Source organism: Cyprinodon variegatus, unplaced genomic scaffold (assembly GCF_000732505.1).
Source record: "Cyprinodon variegatus isolate N-32 unplaced genomic scaffold, C_variegatus-1.0 Scaffold19, whole genome shotgun sequence".
Taxonomy (NCBI): domain Eukaryota; kingdom Metazoa; phylum Chordata; class Actinopteri; order Cyprinodontiformes; family Cyprinodontidae; genus Cyprinodon; species Cyprinodon variegatus.
Genome location: NW_015150472.1, coordinates 124767 through 142930, shown reverse-complemented (window position 1 = coordinate 142930; position 18164 = coordinate 124767). Strand labels below are relative to the sequence as shown.

The 18164-nt window shown below is 39.2% G+C and overlaps 1 protein-coding gene across 1 annotated transcript; it reads left to right on the top strand.

The window, feature by feature from the left end:
- The first annotated feature begins 215 nt into the window (after nucleotides 1-215).
- Nucleotides 216-17930, top strand: cenpi (centromere protein I). The gene is made up of 20 exons (XM_015388259.1): nucleotides 216-452; nucleotides 4431-4568; nucleotides 5131-5249; nucleotides 5462-5569; nucleotides 6285-6333; nucleotides 6495-6541; nucleotides 7051-7140; nucleotides 7238-7369; nucleotides 8903-9046; nucleotides 10509-10629; nucleotides 10895-10989; nucleotides 11085-11202; nucleotides 11368-11432; nucleotides 11996-12105; nucleotides 12496-12631; nucleotides 13932-14056; nucleotides 15326-15374; nucleotides 15729-15947; nucleotides 17029-17070; nucleotides 17211-17930. The coding sequence occupies exons 1-20, from the start codon at nucleotides 293-295 to the stop codon at nucleotides 17307-17309; spliced, it is 2166 nt and encodes a 721-aa protein (XP_015243745.1). The 5' UTR covers nucleotides 216-292; the 3' UTR covers nucleotides 17310-17930.
- The last annotated feature ends 234 nt before the right edge of the window (nucleotides 17931-18164 follow it).

Here is an 18164-nt window from a genome sequence, read left to right as displayed (position 1 = left end):
TATATATATATATATATATATATATATATATATATATATGTATGTATTTTGCATCCCCATCCATACTCCATTCCAGTAGATGGCGGTAATGCACATCAATAAGTTGCTTAACAACCGCCATAAAAAAAAGAAGTAGAAGCTGAACGGACTACAACTCCCATGCAGCACTTTACAGGATGGATGCTACTGCGCATGCGCAGGACAAACGGTCGGCGCGGAAGATTTGCAGTTTGAATGGCTAAGTCGGAGCTGGGGAGGGGATTGTGTTTTTAACTGGTCTAGCAATGTAGAAATGGCTAAATTGGTAAGCCTGTCGGATTCGGACCTTTCGGCTTCTAGCGAAGAGTCGGTGTCCAGTCGGATACACAGAAGCCTGAGACTCGCAGAGCAGGAGAAGAGGAAGAATGAGGCGGAGAAGCCGTTTGTTCTGGCCCTGAAGTACTTCTCTGAGGGTAGGTCCCACACAACGACAGTTGGATTAATAGTCATCTGAATGAGTCCGACATTCTTCACAATACAGTCATAAACGTTTGGTGGGAAAAAAAGAACAATAGGGATTAAACAATTAAGTCATATTGTGGACATAAATCGTCTTTACCTATCGTCTGGTGTATTAGCGTGACGCAGAGCTAACAGACTCTTGTGGACTGTAAACATGTTACAGATGTTCCTGTTTCGTTAACTTCATTCTACTTTCTCCTCAGTCTTCTTCGAAGGATTAAAATAGAAAGTTCAGTCTGAAAAGGGAAAAAGAGGCTTAACATCTTATAAAATGAGAAACAAAACATTTTAGTTCACAAAATGTGAATAAATAGATAATACATAAGAAGTAGGCATGTCCCCATACAACCTTGTTTTAAGATTACCAAGCTTTATGTAATGTCTAAAGGAGAATATATAATATATTTCTGTATTCAACAGGATGCAGTGTACATGCATCTAAATGTTATTTCAAAGTTTGGCTTTATTTGGTAAACAAATAATCCCATAAATTGTTTTGCTCAATCTCAGTAATCGGTGAAAAAAAAACACAACATTTTTAGAATTTTTCTTGCCCTTACAGCAATCAGACTCTTACAAAAACAAAGTCTTCCACATGCAGTGGGTACGGAAAGTATTCAGACCCCTTTAAATATTTCACTCTTTGTTTCTATGCAGCCATTTGCTAAAATCAATAGAGTTCATTTCATTTAGCATTGATGTATTGTACACTCAGCACCCCATCTTGATAGAAAAAAAACCCCAAAATGTAGAAATTTTAGCAAATTTATTAAAGAAAGAAAAACTGAAATATCATATTTTCATAAGTATTCAGACCATTTGCTTTGACGTTCGTATTTAACTGACATGCTGTCCATCTTTTCTGAGACTCCTTGAGATGATTCTCCTCATTTGTTGTAGTCCAGTTTTGTTTAAATAAACAGATTGGACTTGGATTAGGAAAGGCACACGCCTGTCTATATAATCCAACGAAAATCATGTAAGGAACTGCTCAAGGAGCTCAGAGACTGAATTGTGGCAAGGAACAGATCTGGCCAAGGTTACAAAAGAATGTCTGCAGCACTCAAGGTTCCTAAGAGTGGCACAAGAGTTCACAGTAGCCTCGATAATCCTTAAATGGATTAAGTTTGGGACGACCAGAACTCTTCCTAGATCTGGCCGTCCAGCCAAACTGAGCAATTGTGGGAGAAGAGCCTTGGTGAGAGAGGTAAAGAAGAACCCAAAGATCACTGTGACTGAGCTCCAGAGATGCAGGAGGGAAATGGGAGAAAGTCTACACAAAGTCTACTATCACTACAGCCCTCTACCAGTTGAGGCTTTAAGGCAGAGTGGCCGACAGAAGGACTCCCAGACTATGAGAAAGAAGATTCCCTGGTCTGATGAGACCAAGATTGAACTTTTTGGCTTTAATTCTCAGCGGTATGTGTGGAGAAATCCAGGCACTGCTCATCACCTGTCCAATACAATCCCAACAGGGAAACACGGTGGTGGCAGCTTTATGCTATGGGGGTGTTCTTTAGCTGCAGGGACAGGAAGACTGGTTGCAATTGAACGAAAGATGAATGAGGCCAAGTACACATATACTGGAAAAACACCTCTTCGAGTGCTATAGACCTGAGACTGGGCAGAAGGTTCACCTTCCAACAAGACAATGACCCTCAGCACACAGCTAAAATAATAAAGGATTGGCTTGGGAAAAACTCTGTGACCATTCTTGACTGGCCCAGCCAGAGCCCCGACCTAAACCCAATGGAGAGAGACCTGAGAAGAGCACTGGTCTTAATACTTATGATGATGTGATATTTCAGTTTTTTATTTTTTAACAGATTTGCTAAAATTTCTACATTTGTTTATTTTTTTTACTATCAAGATGGTGTGCTGATTGTACATTAACGAGAAATAAAATCAAATGGCTGCAATGACAGAGTGAAAAATTTCAAGGGGTCTGAAAACTTTCCATACCCACTGTATGTCATTTACTGTCGCCATAATCTTTGTCTCTCATCACAGGTTCTCTATTAGATTTGACAGCATTTTGCAGAGTTAATAGAATCTGCATGAATATCAACAGAAATGGTCTAGTTTTAGTTTTGTTTATAGGAAAATAGACAATTTGCATATGACAAGCCCAAATTAAAAGGAGTTTGATGTAAACACACCACAGGCCGCCTAAAAATTCACATTCAGATCAGTGCAAGTGTTCTACAGCTACTGTCACATAAAACATGATAAATATTAAATGCCAATCACTGTAGAGCAGGGAATATTAGCCCGAACCCGACGGGACCCGAGAGGTCCTGCCGGGTTCGGGCGGGTTCGGGCTGTACTTTTTATTATTTCATTCGGGCCGGGCCGGGCTCGGGCTTTAAACCGTTATATGCGCGGCAAATAAATGATCATGTGATAACGTTCGATTTATACGAGATGAATGCAAAATGGATGTTACAGAAGTGAAACGGAGATTAGCCCTTAATGCGCACAATTGAAAAATGTCGGGCTGCAAACGGGTCGGGCTCTACGAAGCTGTCAATCATAACGGGCCGGGCACGGGCCTGGTTCTTTCGGACTCGGGTCGGTTTCGGGCTGACTTTCAAGGCCCGTTTCATGCTCTAAATCACTGTACTGTGAATGGGAGTTTGTTCTTTAAAAAAAATTAGAACAGCAACAATGGCAGAATTACGCTGTGAAAATATAGGCCCTATATTAAATAAAACAAAAACATTCCGTTGACTCAATTCATAGTCCCAAACTTGACAAAGTATTTAATGGGAATTTGTTTGTGAACAGAATTTTCATCAGGCTTTGATCTTGTAATTAATCCCGTATAGATATCTGACCTTTAGCCGGTCTGGTCTTACCTTTGCATTTATATTCTAACCAAACTTGGTTGAGTTGTTTAAAGGTATTGTGGAGGTTTTTCTCTAATTTTTTAAAAGACTCCACTCCTCCTCTCCTCTCCACTTTAAAATAAATGCGCATGCGAGAACATGCACAAGCCAATTTCTTACCGGCTTGTTTTGTTTGTATGTAAAATGACCCGTGAAGATGGACCAGCTAAAAGAGCGAGTCTGCCAAGAAGTGAGGAAGTACCCACACCTGCACGACTGAAAGTCCGCATTGGTCCAGTCACCATTGTTGTTGAATGACCTCCGTAACCTGAAGAGGAACACGCCACGCTCATAATCCTAGCCAGTTTGTGATTGTCCCACTTGCGTTGTGGAATGGAATAACATAGGGCAGACCATGCTTCAAAATTGGGCTTAATTATAAATATCTGCGTCATATCTTCGGCAAGCTAACTGCAACACGCTGCTGCAGGGGTATACACAGCTCTATACTTTGTCCTAACGTCCGACCTAACCCCTCAATCTCTTAAATCACCATATAGAGCAGGGACTTTATAGCAAACTCAGGTAACTTACCGTTCGGACAGATGATCACTTCCTCGTTGGTCCACTGCATGGTGCCTGCACCATCTTTGTTATTAGTCGTCGCTCTCAGGTAGCGGCAGCCTATGGCGACAGCGGGCTGCTGTAACAGCAAATCACATAATGCTGTGCTGGGACAGCTCTCCGCGCAAAGCATTCCAGGAAATATCTGCCTCTTCTGAGGCCTTTCTTTACTTCTCGTACACTTCATAGACACTTTTTCTCTTATGATGCTCGGCCAGAACTGCGCTGAGAGAAGTGAGCTCCAATTACTCTCTGAAACCAATCCTAACGGGACAGGAATGTAAGACAGCCTTACATAAACATATCACCAGAAGGACTGACAATTAGGAGGACCACTTATTTAGATGATCCACACAGAAATAAAAGATCGTCCTCTATACCTTTAATTAGGTCATGTTATGCTATACAGTTAAAAATTGAAACTTTCTCTTCTTTCATATCTATATGTCTTCCTTGACTTTTTCCTCTTCCTTTTAGTGGAAGTGGGGACTCCTGTAGTCGGGAACGATGAGTTTGAAAACCACCTGGCACAGGTGGAGAAGGTGGCATTCAGCAAAGGACTGTCCCCAGAGGCCGTTTCTGTTATGCTGGAGTTCGCTATGAGCCTTCGCATGGGTAAGTCTGTCACTCAGCATCTCATTGCAACTTTATCATTTTGGCCATTTTTCCTAATTACATACAAATCGTAGGTATGTTATTAGGAAATATTAGTATAATTTCAGTTAGTATTTTGTTATTGAATAGACTTTTTCCACGATTTATTCCATCAGCAACAAATTTCAAGTACTTAGTCTGCCTCCATTTTTTTCAGTTTTATTCAGACCATTGAGGGAAAGAGGTAGACCCACATGTCGGTCAGCCAATATTTATGGCCAATATCTGTTTCAAAAACGGGCCCGAGAAATTGGCAACACATTTTAGGGATTGGTTGGATTGATGTCAGAATGATCGTTTTCCAAATCAGCCTTAAAAAAAATTGAATTGATAAATCTCCAGTTTGTGCTTAAATCCCTTATTATGTAAAAGGGATATGGTTTATTCCCCAATCAGTGTCTTTTATTATGGCATTTAGAAACTTTTTCTTTTGTTGTGGAAAATGCCATGTTTATGTGTTGGGCATCTGTTCACCTACACTTAGAATTAACATTAGCACCTTCTTCTGGTTTATTATGTGCAGGGAGCAGTCCATGTGCGCGAGTACTGAAGTGTCTGATCCCTGACTCGGTGGTGCCACAGGAAGCTGTTTTTCGAGCCGTAGTTTGGCTCAGTGTGGGGAAAATACCCATCAGCACCCAGGTTTGTGACAAATCCAACATGTATACATATTAACATTGGAATTGTGTTATTATTGTAGGTTACACACCCTTTTTTTATTCCTCAATAAGTATGTTGGAGCAAGATTTCCTGTTCTTATGTTTGCAGGTTGGCTAAATTTTTTCCTCAGTTAGTTATGTTTGGTTGAACTTGTGTGTCTTTTTTTTTTTTTTTTTCCTCCATGACATCTTTAGGTACTGTTTATAAAGTGGGTGTTGACTGTATTTGACATGATCGATGCAAAGGATAAGCTGCGAGCTATATATGGCTTCATCTTCAGCTTCATCACTGATGAAAATCTGGTATGTGACTCGTATTCTCTTCATTGATTTATCATAATACTTAGAAACGCTTTCAAGCTGCTGGGAAAAGCAGCCATGTTTTTTTTTCTTTTATCATGAGCATTTGGAATCCTGAAACTTCATATGCTTGTCAGACTGAGGTTTTGGTCATTTTTATTTTAATTGAAATAAATTACTTTAAAAAATTCCTACCAGCATTTCTTTTCAGACTAGAAGAAATAATTAGCACTGATTAATCTGATGGGGTACGGTATCTAAAGGTAAAAGTGATGGCAGAGAGGCCCACCAGCTTAGGAGACAAGGAACTAAATCCCAGTTTTTTTTGTTTTTTTTTTAAGCTGATTCACCTTTTGAGAGGTGAAAAGAGTCACACTAACGGGGCTGTTAAAGTCACCAGTGTAGGGTGGATAACTGGCCCTACCCTCTATTCAGCTCAGTGTCTTTCCTGTTTAAAGGTCGAACATCTCCCTATCAATACCAGCTTGTTGTTTAGTTCGCTCTTCATCTGAGATGCAGACTAGCGGCACCTCTTTTATTTAGTGTTGGTCTTTTTCATGCTAAACCTAAATGCACTTTTGACTCCTGTCTTATGCCACATTTCATTAGTATTCAAAAGTTGGAATTTCAGTCATGCCTTAATGTTAGAACAGGTTTTATGAGTGTGTGTATTTGTGAAAAAAGTGACATTTTCTTCTTCTAATTCCTCTTTTTTTAGTGCCCTTTTATCTGCCACTTGTTGTACCTGTTAACCAGAAAAGAAAATGGTAAGCAATCTATCCTCACATTGCCAATATTTGTCATCTCATAATTTCTCCTCTCAGTGTCCCTAACATTTCTATAGGTTGTACTGACAGTAGATCACAAAACAAGCTTAAATCCGAAGCAACAAACAGTTATTAATTAACTGTGCATCTTTTCACCATAGTGCGTGTCTTCAGAGTCAGGAAGCTACTGGAACTGCAGTCTAAACTGGTAAGCTTCCCAAATAATTTCACTGATATGGAAATGTTGGGAATTTTTGAATTTGAAATTCCTTCCTTCCTAAATAGGGCCTCTAAGTTTGGTTTGTGTTCAGGTGGAGTGTAAATAAAAGCTACAAGTGCCCATAGGGAGCTCAGACTAACCAGCAGGGCTCTGATCGTTTCTCACATCTGCTTTGAGGGCAACTCCTCAGTTACAAGTCACAGTTATTTCAGAGCAAAGCCATGGAGGATATTAGAGTTTAAGATCAATAGCAGATTTAACATAGAAGGTCCAGGGTAATTCCTAGGTAATTCTATCGCCTGTGATAAATCAAGCTGAGGATGAGGGAGGATTTTTTGCAACAAAACAAAAGTTCTGCTTTTATCCTTAGACAATTTCCTCAAATTTATAACCATACAGCATTTTGAAAAGTATTCATATAAAAAAGAGAAGTGAATGTTGTACTGAGGGAATGTGCAAATATATTTTTATGTTGTAAATCTTTGTCACCTCTCTAGGGAAGGCAGCCGTATCTCCTGCACCTTCTTTCACTTTATAAAGTGTTTTGCCCTGAACTGGTGACGCTGTCCATTCCATCCCGGATGAGGGTTTGTATACTTGTTACCAATTTGAAGCTGTTTTAACACTTCCTGTCTAAGAGGTCTACTAGGTGATTAAACATAAGTGTTGTTTAATTTCCCACAGAGCGGGTTTAAGAATCACATCTCCCCATGGAAGTCGGCTTTGATGGCGCTCCAGAAGAGGGGCAGTTTGCAGGTCGCCTCCAGCATCAGTCTGAACTTCACTCTCAAAAACAAAACCGGCTCTCGGAAAAGGGTGCGTTACCCAGCATATCTTTCTCTGTGTTTGTAAACGAGCTAGCTTTGCAGCACTTGAGTTGTTCCTCCAGTATCGCTGCAACTTTTAACCTCACCTCAGCGACTGTAACAAAGTTCGTCTAGATGCTCATATTATTTAGTTTGTATCTGATCATTGTGATCATTATTGGTCACAGCTAAATGTAAACCCCAAATACAGCTGCTCAGAAAATGACACACATACAAAAGATTTATAGACGGCTTGAAACTAACCCCAGCAATGTTAATCTTGACCCTGATTTGAAAACAAAATTCTAATTTTACATCAAATGCATTCCAGAAGCCATCTAGATTTTTACCCTTCTTTTTAGGCTGTGGTTATACCTCTGTGTTTGTAGCACAGTTTTCCCTTCCACCTAACTTACCACCATTAAATCAGTCTGTCATCACCAATTTATTCACCATGGCTTACCTTTCTATTTCAGATTTTTACTGACAGCTGTCACATTAGCTTTCACATGATTTTGTCGACTTTTAACTGTTCTGTATAAAAAAACAAAACGTTTTTCGTTGGTCTTGGGTAAGAAAATGTCTACTTGCCCGAAAGCAGTAATGCTCAAAATGACCAAAGAAAAAAAAAACATCTGAATCATATGACTCTGTTTCATGAATCATAAGATGAAGGTAAACAAACAGAATATTCCCCAGAGGCTCATTAAACAGAATGAAGAGTACTTCATAGTTGTGATATTCTGGGTTTGAGATAACAGAGGTTGCTTTGAGCTCAGGGGCCACAAAAATCTTTAAAAAAAACAATCCACTGGACTTGTTTTCCGAGTTTGAAAACATTCCGCTTCCCATCTTGGAAGCTTTTTCAATTTAAAATGTCAGGAATAGCATTGAGTTCATGGTATTTGATTTGAACAGCTTTGTTCGAAGAGTATTGAAGAATAAAATTGAAGCAAACTCTACTCATCTCTGAACCACAGCTTATATCCTGGCATAATGGGACGCCACGCCTTGCTGAAAGCACCAACAGAATGTACATAATGTTTCCTTTGTTATATTAATACATTCAATGCAGTGGAAAAAATGTGTTAGCCGTCAAATGGGAGCAGTTTCATTCTATTTGCACTATTACTAAGACTCAACTTTTTTTTTTTTACCAGTGGCTTAAATTTTGGAAACACCTGTGGTTTTTTTTATTTTTTTTTTTATTTTGTTTAAAGCTTTCTGATAATGTGTATGATGGTATTTTTCCTCATTGAATAATAAATCGCGATACCCAATTTAACATTGGTAAACCACCAGTTGTTGATACAAGATTTATATTTAAGGTGTTCTGTTGTCAGAATATTATAATGTGAAAACACGTGGGATAAATTATCTATTTTTGGTTAATACATATTTATTAGTTAAATCCTTTATGTTTAAAGACTGAATCGTGACATCCATCTAAAACTAAATAATCCAAATATTAGGTAATAACGTGTCTAAAACTTTAATGAAAGTTTATGTAAAGTAAGAATCGGTTTCTCTGTTGCTCTTACAGAGACACAGGCACCTGGAGCTACCAGAGTTGAGCCGCGTCACCAACACTGGGGTGAATACGGAGCAGACCTCCAGTAGGAAGCTGGTCCCCCTTGTGCAGATCCAGTCTTTTGAGCAGCTGTTGAAAAACATGCATCAGATTGAGGTATGTATCCCACTGTCTGTCCATCTGTCCTTTTCAAGGATGGAAAAGTTCCCTATAGTTTAAATATTTTAACTTGACCATTGAAGAGATATCTGAACTAGGAAATGTGGACATTTTAGTGTGGAAATAAGAGATTTAGAGAACTGACTAAAGGTTCTCTTCTTCCCTCCATTGCTCGCTTTATAAATCACTGAGTCGTGTATTTAGACGTTTAAAAATGAACTAAAAACACTAAAGATAGAATTATATTCGATAATTGAGAAAATATTCTGGATCCCTGACAGTAGAAAGTGAATTTTAAGACAGAAGTGAACTTTAGGAGATACATTTCTTCTCTTTGTTGTTGCCTCTTTCGGGAATATCATTATTAAAATACTTTAAATGCTTTGCTTTGCATGCTTTGCTCTTAAAGCAAATATCAGTTATGCCATTTTGGAATCAGTTAGGTAATTTGGAGTCCATATAAACATAATAGTAGAGAAAATCAATTGACCAAGAGTCCTCTTTAAGCTGTTTTACACACATTGACCTCAGCGTGAGAAATCTAATTCAAACAGAAGCAATAATGTAACACAGAAGCACGTGAAGCAACTTGTTGGCCACATGGTGGCGCTGTGGTACCGTCTAATCTGGAATGTTGGCACAGGTGGCCCTATGGCTGTAATTGTTTTATTAGATTAGAGCATAAACCTGCTTCATGGGCTCTGTGGCTCCCATTCACTTTACTTTTATTTATATAAACACACACACACACACACACACAGACTTATGTATTAAACAGACACCATAAGAAGCTGATCCATTCTGAAAAACTAAACTAAAATGATTTCTGTTTAAATGTGTGTTTTCATTCTCATAAATCTGGCTCTTTGTTCGGACAGCGCGCCAGAGAGCCCCTCCACTTCTAAAAGAGAAGCTAAAGTGTTTGTACTTTGTCATGTTTCTGAAGGAATCGATGACTGCAATCAGTCGCCTGTATAAACCAATTCTATTGACAAATGATCACAGACTCTACCCTTCATCCCTTCATTTCTACAGTCAGGAGACAAATAGTGTTTTTCTTAGTTTAATGAGACATCTGTTGAGATGCTCAATCGTGACCACTCGTAGTATTTCTCCTTTTTGTTCAAGTTTATCTCTAAAACTGGCAACATCCCCATGTTGAGAGGCAGCTGCTGTTGCATCACTGTATACCAGTAATTAGAGCATCAGTGGATGTGCACATTATCTCTCCTTCCCCTTCATGTAAAAACAAGAACATTGTCATTCCTAATGTCCAGCAGGTAATCATGATCATAAAGTAAAATGAGGGAGCCATTTCCACAGATGAGCATTTTAATGTGATGTTTGACTTTCTGTGTGTGTTTTTTCATTTGCATCTGCATTGCTGTCTGTGTTGCGAGGATGTGATAATTAAGCCCTCTCTGGGTTTCCTTTTTTTACCTGATTTTACCTCCAACAGCTGCCTGCTCAGATGGGCTCTCTGCTGGGTTCCCGTCTGGCTCTGCAGTACCTGGACTGCGTGCAGGATGAGTCTGCCCTCCTACGCCTCAACTTCTGGCTGGGCTACGCTCTCCACGAAGGTAAATGAAACGGGAGGTAGGAGCAGGGGAGGGGAAGCTGCTAAACTGCTGTGACATCCTCTATGGGGGGAGAGGGTTTCTCTCAAAGCAAAGACCTTGAGCTGAACTACAGCGGATTACTTAGTTTGGCATATCAAAGGGAATTCTTTTAGGAGGCAGTTTAAAAAGTGCCGTAGGGTTCGTACTGAATCTCCTGATGGTGTTTTTTTTTCTGTCTGTTTGATTCACTGAATTCTCTACTTTTTTTTTTGCTGTTTTTGTTCAGAATTTCTATTCTGCACCGACGGAGGAGCCGGCCAGAATGCAGAAGAAGCTCTCCAGTTTTTAAACAAGCTGCTCTCAGCACAGCAGTTCCTGCAGGTGAGCACTTCATGTCATGCGTTCATCACTTCCCGTTGCTAAAACCTCTTTAACCCCAATTTGTTTCTTAAATAATACCTTTTTGTTTTCATCAGGAGGGGTTTCACAGTTCTGATGCTTTCCTCTACAAATTTCTCAACATTTGGGATGGATCTCTGCTGCGTCCGCAGATCCTCGGCCTTCTGAGTAACATTCCTGTCATTCCCAGCTCACGTGAGTGTCAGAATGAAAAGCTAAGTGCTAATTTGGAATGTTTTGCTTAAAGGGACGGCCTTTCACCTGGTATTTAGTACTATGAGGCAGAAGTGAGGGGATTTTATTAGAAAATGTCTGAGTTATGGGGCAGGAACCTATTGTGACATTTTCTTTTCTGTTCAGAGATCGAAGTACTTCTGTTTGAGCCTCTCATGCAGCTCTTCTTCACATCCTCGCTGTTTTTTAAGGTATGTTTTCCCATTTTTTGCACAACCTTGTTAAAACTTCAGGGCTTTTGCACATTCCGGGGAATATCAGGAATTTTTGTGGGCCTTATACAACCTAAGGTGGTTTTACAGAGTTTTTCCTATTTTCAAAAACTCCATCCATCCATAATCTTTTCATCAATCCATCCTTTCATCTGTTAAGGCAATGATTTCTAGATTAAATTGTCCGTTAATTCCTCCTACCACTCTTCCCTTTGTGTCCTTCCCTTCAACAGTGTGTTAATCCATCTTTTTGTCAGCCAGTCAATTGCTACTTATCTCATCCATCCACCCTGAGCAATCCAGAAATATCTGCCAGAAATTGATTTCAAACAGTACGAACTAAATACTTAAAAATAAGTTTTAAATCCATTCCTAAAAATGTGCAGCAACCCTGAACCATGTCTAAGCTGTTTCTCTATAAGGACTGAATCTTCATATGGAATGGGCAGCAGGGTTCACCTTGTCTTCATTACAAACCTGTACCAGTTGAGAGTTTGATCTGCTGTAAACTCTGTGCGTTCCCTCTGTGTGTGTGTCTGCAGTGTGGACTGATTGAATGTTTAAACAACATGCTGCTAAAGTGGCTGACCTGGCACTCTGTGTACGCTCTGGAAGACGACCTGGACATCAGCCTCCACAGCCACACATCCATGTGAGTTTTACATCCACTCTATTAAACCCCCAGAGGGGTAGAACAACTGGAGCCTTGTTGTGATATTGACCAATAAACGTATGGGCCCTGGAAACCTGCACTGTTGCACCTTCAAATTTGAAGAGGCAAACTTTGATTGGCATCTTTTTGTAACAATTTGGTAAATCGGTGCATTTTACGTAGTGGTTAATTCAACTTCTGTGGCTAAACTGAGGAATTCCTGGCACTTCAGAGCCTGCAGATGACATCAGAGCGATCACTGAGTAAATCTTTCCTTATCAACACCAGTCTGGATAAGTTTTCTCTTGTTTTCTGCAGGGTGTTGGAATGCTTTCAGTTATAGGACTCTTTTTGTGTGTGACTCTTTGCTCTGCTCTATCCCCTACTCAGAAACATTACCCTGTCAGGGTTCAAGGACTCTGTGATGGACTTGGTTTGCTTTGTGGGTCGGCTGGCCTCCGTGGGCCTGCAGCTGGAGGGCTGCCACTCTCTCCTGCTCAGCTTTGTTTTGGATTTCTACGAGACTGTAAGTGAGAGCTGCTAACTGGGGTCTACTTACTGACTTTGCAGGGCAAGACAATCATCTCCTTTAACTAATATGTTTCATTTCTTGCTTCTTTAGATGAATAATTTAAACACAGCTCTTCGGCATCATATGTGCATTAAAGTTTATTTATTTTGGGCAAATATATCCTAACTTCTAGATCAGGAGGCATTACAATTAAAACAGCAGCGCAGTGTAAAGGTGTTTCCTTATCATTATGGTCAGCTTTTACTAGTTAAACCTGTTATCTATTTGGTTGGTCCTATTGAGAGCTCTGGTTGTAAGGCTGAAAACAGACGACTTGTTTGTTTTCTTGCTAATTACACGTTTAAACATAAATAGAGCACGTTCACTGACTTATATTGTACAGCACTGGTTTAATGATATACCAACTGTTAATAGAAGTAGTTAACACCTACAGCTCATTTTACATCAGAGATTAAGCTATTTTCAAGTCTTTATAAATGAGGGAAATATACAAGAATTTGTTTGTTTTCTATTATGATTCATTCATGTCATCAGATATTCAGTTGCTGATTAATTTACATTTTTAATTCCTGAGAACTCTAAATATATTTTCTATCATAGTCTAAATAATATTGGAAGGGAAAGTGTGTCAGAGCCCTGTGAGCTGGAGAAAAAAAGCTGTAGAAATAAGGCGGAATAAGACAGGAAAACAAAATCTAAAGATGTTTTTATTTCGTTGGACTTGCTAGTTAGAAAAATCTACTAGAACAAAACTTAAAGATATAAATTGGGCAAGGCAAGTTTGTCTTGTACAATTGAGTGCAAATCCAGTTCAAAGTGCTTTACATGAATTAAACTGTAAAATAGAAGATAAATAAAAGCAAGTAAAGATGAACACATGATAAAAGCAGACAGTGGGACCATAAACTTAAATATTCTAATGTGAATAAAACTGGAGCTGTAAATCGGCATATTGTTTTCCTACACATCAGTCACACACAGGGCTTTATATTTAACACGTAAGCATTGTTTGTATGCATATATCACACACTGCTATCAGCCTGTGTTCACTAAGTTGTTTGGCAGCTCAGAAAAAAGTGAAATCCCTTTTGGTTTTCTAACTTCCAACTGGAGCTTGATTAAACTGGATACAAGACAATGTCCCGATCTGAGAACTGACTTTGAGCTAAATGGATCGCAGCACTATTTGGCTTTACATCAAAGAACACATCAGAATTTAGGATGCTTCACAGACTCGTGGCGAAAGCTTTGTTAGGAGTATGAACTGGTGCATCAATTCTCTCTTCTTTCTCAGGTGTGTGACACCTTCCTGAAGTTTGGCCTTCCCCTGGTGGTCATGCCTCCTCCAGGCGTCTTTTACCCCGCTATGTTTGCCACTGACCCGGTCAGTTTGGACAGACTGGCCTACATCATGAACAGGTTTGGGCCTTTTTTTTTTTTTTTTCTTTCCTTGCATCTGGTGGAAGCTCGTTATAAGTGTTTTTGTTTTTCTTCATGAACTTTTCCACATTTATGGAGTTATAACCACAGTTTTCCAATATTTTACTGTTCATGTGACGGATTAGCACAAAGTTGTTGTGCAGTGTTGTGAAGTTTAGGGCGAAAAAAATCCTTATTTTTTCATCTTAAGGGTATCTCATTATCAGCTCTTCATATATTTATAGAAAATACAATTTAGACCATTCTTCTTTTTAAAAAGGTCAGACAAAGAGTATGATCCTCTAGTTTTTCCCATAAATTCATATTTTTTAGGTCTGCACTGATTCTGTCATGAATATGCTTTGACTAGGGTTGTCAAAAGTATCGATACTGAAACGTTGTATCTGGATACAATACTCGTTTTTAAAAGTATCGATACAGTGCCACCTCCAGTGGCACCTGTATTTATTTATTGTATTTTATTTATTAATGAAAATATTTCTGAAGAATTTTGAGGTCTTTGTTTTTATTCTTGTGGTATCGAGTATCGAATATTTTCCTTAGTATCGGTATAGAGTTGAAAAGTTTAGTATCGTGACAACCCTAGCTTTGACTTGAACTATTTGATTGTGGCTGTATCCATCTTCTACTGGCTCTGACGTTGAAGAAAAATGATCCCGCTCCTTTATGCTGCCACCACCATGTTACACCAAAGGGATCACAAACCCATGACCTCCAGGCTTCAACTGATCAGAGCCCCTTCCTCACAGAACAGCTGAAATCAAACTGTTTTGTCAAATTCAAAAACCTTTTATCATTTCACCATAAGGCCCCCATAAATTACATTCTGACTGGGGTTGTAACATGACACGTGTTGAAAAATATCTATATTTATATGTAGAATTAAAGTATATTTTTCACTCAATGATATATCATAAGGACATTTGGATTGGATTTCTATTTAAGGAGGAGCCATTGTTACCTTAAAATAATTCTACAGTACTTTGATTGTTGGTAACAGTGGTGAAGTATAATAGATGAGTTAGCTCTCAGTTGCATCATCATTAGCAATTTAGTGATAAAAATAAATTTTTATACCAAAAAAGTTTCTAAAATATGTAATTTTTTAGAGCATCATCTTTGTTGTCTGCAAAAACTATTTACTAATTGTATTGTAATCCCAATAAAACCTGCTATATTATTTTCTCTTATTCCTGTTTGAGCCTTGGAGGGATGTTTAACCAGAGATTTCTTTTCTGTTTTCTGTAGGTACAAAATGAACCTGACGTCGGCCAAGAGTCAGGAGAAAGTGACCAGTGTAAGGAAACAAATCTGTGGATCACAGCTTGTATGGCTTATATTTCACTCAGCTGAGTTTGGTGTCATTAATGCAGCTGTTGTTCTAGAATCCTGGGTAGATGTTTTATATTCAGCAAGTCAGTCCCGCTTTTCAGGGACCCGTCTGCGTAAACCTGATAACTGTAATCTCTTCTCAGATGAGAATTTAATAATGTTTATTTCAGCACATGTGTTCCTGTGAGCTCTGATTTGAAGCAGGTTTACCTCTGCTGGTCAGCTGGCCTGCAAATGCCTCTGGAACATTTTCGTAAGGAAAAAATGTAAATGGGAAGTAAGCTAATCACCATCCATCTGTGCGTTTTCCCTTCCTCAGCATGCCTTTCACATCAGCCGTCAGACTTACCAGGAGTTCAACAACTACCTGGCGTTTATGGTCAACTGCCTGTGGAACTCCAGCATGCGTTGTCCAGAAACTGATATACAGCTTTCAGAGGAACTGCTCGCGAAGAGCGGCGTCCCACAGCCCTGGATGCGCTTCGACCTCATCCACCACCCAGCTTTCATGATGTACGCTGTTGAGTTTCACCAGAAGGTTGGTATGCTTCATTTAATCTGAGATCCTGTTTAAAGAGACCTGCTTCACAGCTCAGGCTCCACAATGAGCTTCTGAAAGTAGAGAATTGGAATTCAGTGTTTTTGTGATCTGCACAGGTCTGGAAGTGAAAGTTAGGAATACATCGGAACAACTATCTAAAAATGAGTGAAAATATCTGAAATTAAGTGTGTTTACCTCTAATTTGAGTGGGTAAATAAGATGGAATTAGTATTTTTACTCTTTAAATGTAATTGTGTTTTCTTGTTTTAAGTGTAAAGTTTCTTGTTCCATTGGCAAAATGTTTTTTCACCTCCTTAATCCAAGAACAAACGCACTCATTTTAAGAAAAAATTAACTATCTAGATTTAGATTTTTTTTCCAATATACACATCCACCAGATTTTATTCCTTGTCCCACTCTAAATGTTGTGCCTTTTTCTGTTATTTCTATCCTTTGATTCCTTCTTCTCATCTTTTTGTCCGTATGTCCCTTTCTTTCCCATATTCCTTTCCTTTTATTTCTCCCTCAATTCCCTCCTTTCATTGTTTCCTTCCCATTTTTTCTCCACTCATCTTCCTCCCCTCTTGTTTTCTCTTTCCTTCTCCCTTTCTTTTCCCTTTTCTCTCTTCCTTGCTCATTTATTTCCATAACTCTTCCTAATCTCCTTCCTCAGTTCCTTCTCGTCTTTCCCCCAGTTTCTGTTCTTTGCAGGTTGTAAAAATATGTGCCCTAACTGCAATATTTTCCGTTTTAAATGAACTACACTTCTGGAACATGGAGTTTTTAACATGTAAAATGTGCAGGAACCCTGACAGTTGTTTTGATAAATTAGCATGCAGGCTTGGTGTGCACTTTACCAAAAAGACCTACAAGCAAGACAAATGAGGTTTAATGTATCCTTCAAAGATGAAACATTAATCCATAGGGATTTTGTATTATTAATGGCTGCCCTTTAAGGTCTTTAATAATACACATACACCTTTTTAGGAAGGGTTTGGCCTACAGCTTTTGAAGCAGCTATTTTGTGAGATTTCCCACAGATTTCTGTCACTGAATATTCATCTTCTGTCTTTATCAGTGTTGGCCAGGCAGAAAGGACATGGACCTTAATTCCATCAAGGTATAACAGAGTTTTTCTTTTTTCCCCATATTCTTTGCTTATTTAAGACTTCTTATGTAGTGTTAGTGCACATTATTCATGTATCTTTGATCAAACAATCCTTCAGATGTTTTTGATGTGACTCCTTGTGTGTGTTTCAGCAAGCCAAGCCATGGAGCTGGTACCTGGAGTTTCTGTTCACCCAGGGCTTTGGTGGCCTAAAAGACTTTTTCCAGAACAACATCAGCCGACCGGTGTGAGCAGACAATGGGCATGATGGCGTGACACAGGGGCAAGAGCTCGACTCTGCGCAGAGCAAAAAACAACCACTTGTATCTTAAGGATATTTTAAAAGACATGTACAGTTTTACTCTTTTCCTCCTCCATTTCTTTCAAGTGCTTTTTTAATGTACATAGTTTTATGATGCTATGGCACAACGAGTTGCTTATGAAGTATTCAAGGTGCCATGCAAATAAAGTGTTTTTATAGTTTGAATTATGAAGTTTAACCCCAGAGAGACTCATATTTATTCAATTCAATCAGTTTATATAGCGCCAATTCTCAACATATGTCATCTCAAGGCACTTTACAACTAGATCATACAGTCAGACTAATTTTCTTGAAAGCAATCCCTCACACCAAGCATGCTTGTAGCGACAGTGGAGAGGAAAAATGTCTTTTAACAGGAAGAAACTTCCAGGAGAATCAGGCTCAGTGTGAGCGGCCATCTGCCGAGGCAGACTGGTGTTCAAGTAAGCAGACATAGAATAAAAAAAGCAGAAATACAAAAGGCAACTGTCCATCAGCTCCACAGGCGACTCCGCCCAGGAAACACACAGCCAGGCAGATGAGCTCCGAGCTAGCTTCCATGTCAGAGAATGAAGCAGAGCACATACTGGTAGTCACCGTCGGAGAAACAGGACTACACTGAAAAACAGGCCAAGCTCTGACATCCACAAACAAAAGTGTTGATGGCAGCATTACAGCTGACACCCCTCCAGGATGGTGTCACAGACAAACGGGACCAGATGAAGCTATGATGAGGAAAAGAGTATAAAGTTAGAGATTGAACAAACAAATACTGTAGAATGGGAGAATTGAGAAGGAATGATGA

Coding starts and splice junctions, on each gene's coding strand:
- cenpi (XM_015388259.1), top strand. CDS start 293: ATGGCTAAATTGGTAAGCCTGTCGGATTCGGACCTTTCGGCTTCTAGC. Junction 9,047..10,508: donor AAAACATGCATCAGATTGAG/GTATGTATCCCA, acceptor TACCTCCAACAG/CTGCCTGCTCAGATGGGCTC. Junction 12,106..12,495: donor CTCCACAGCCACACATCCAT/GTGAGTTTTACA, acceptor TCCCCTACTCAG/AAACATTACCCTGTCAGGGT.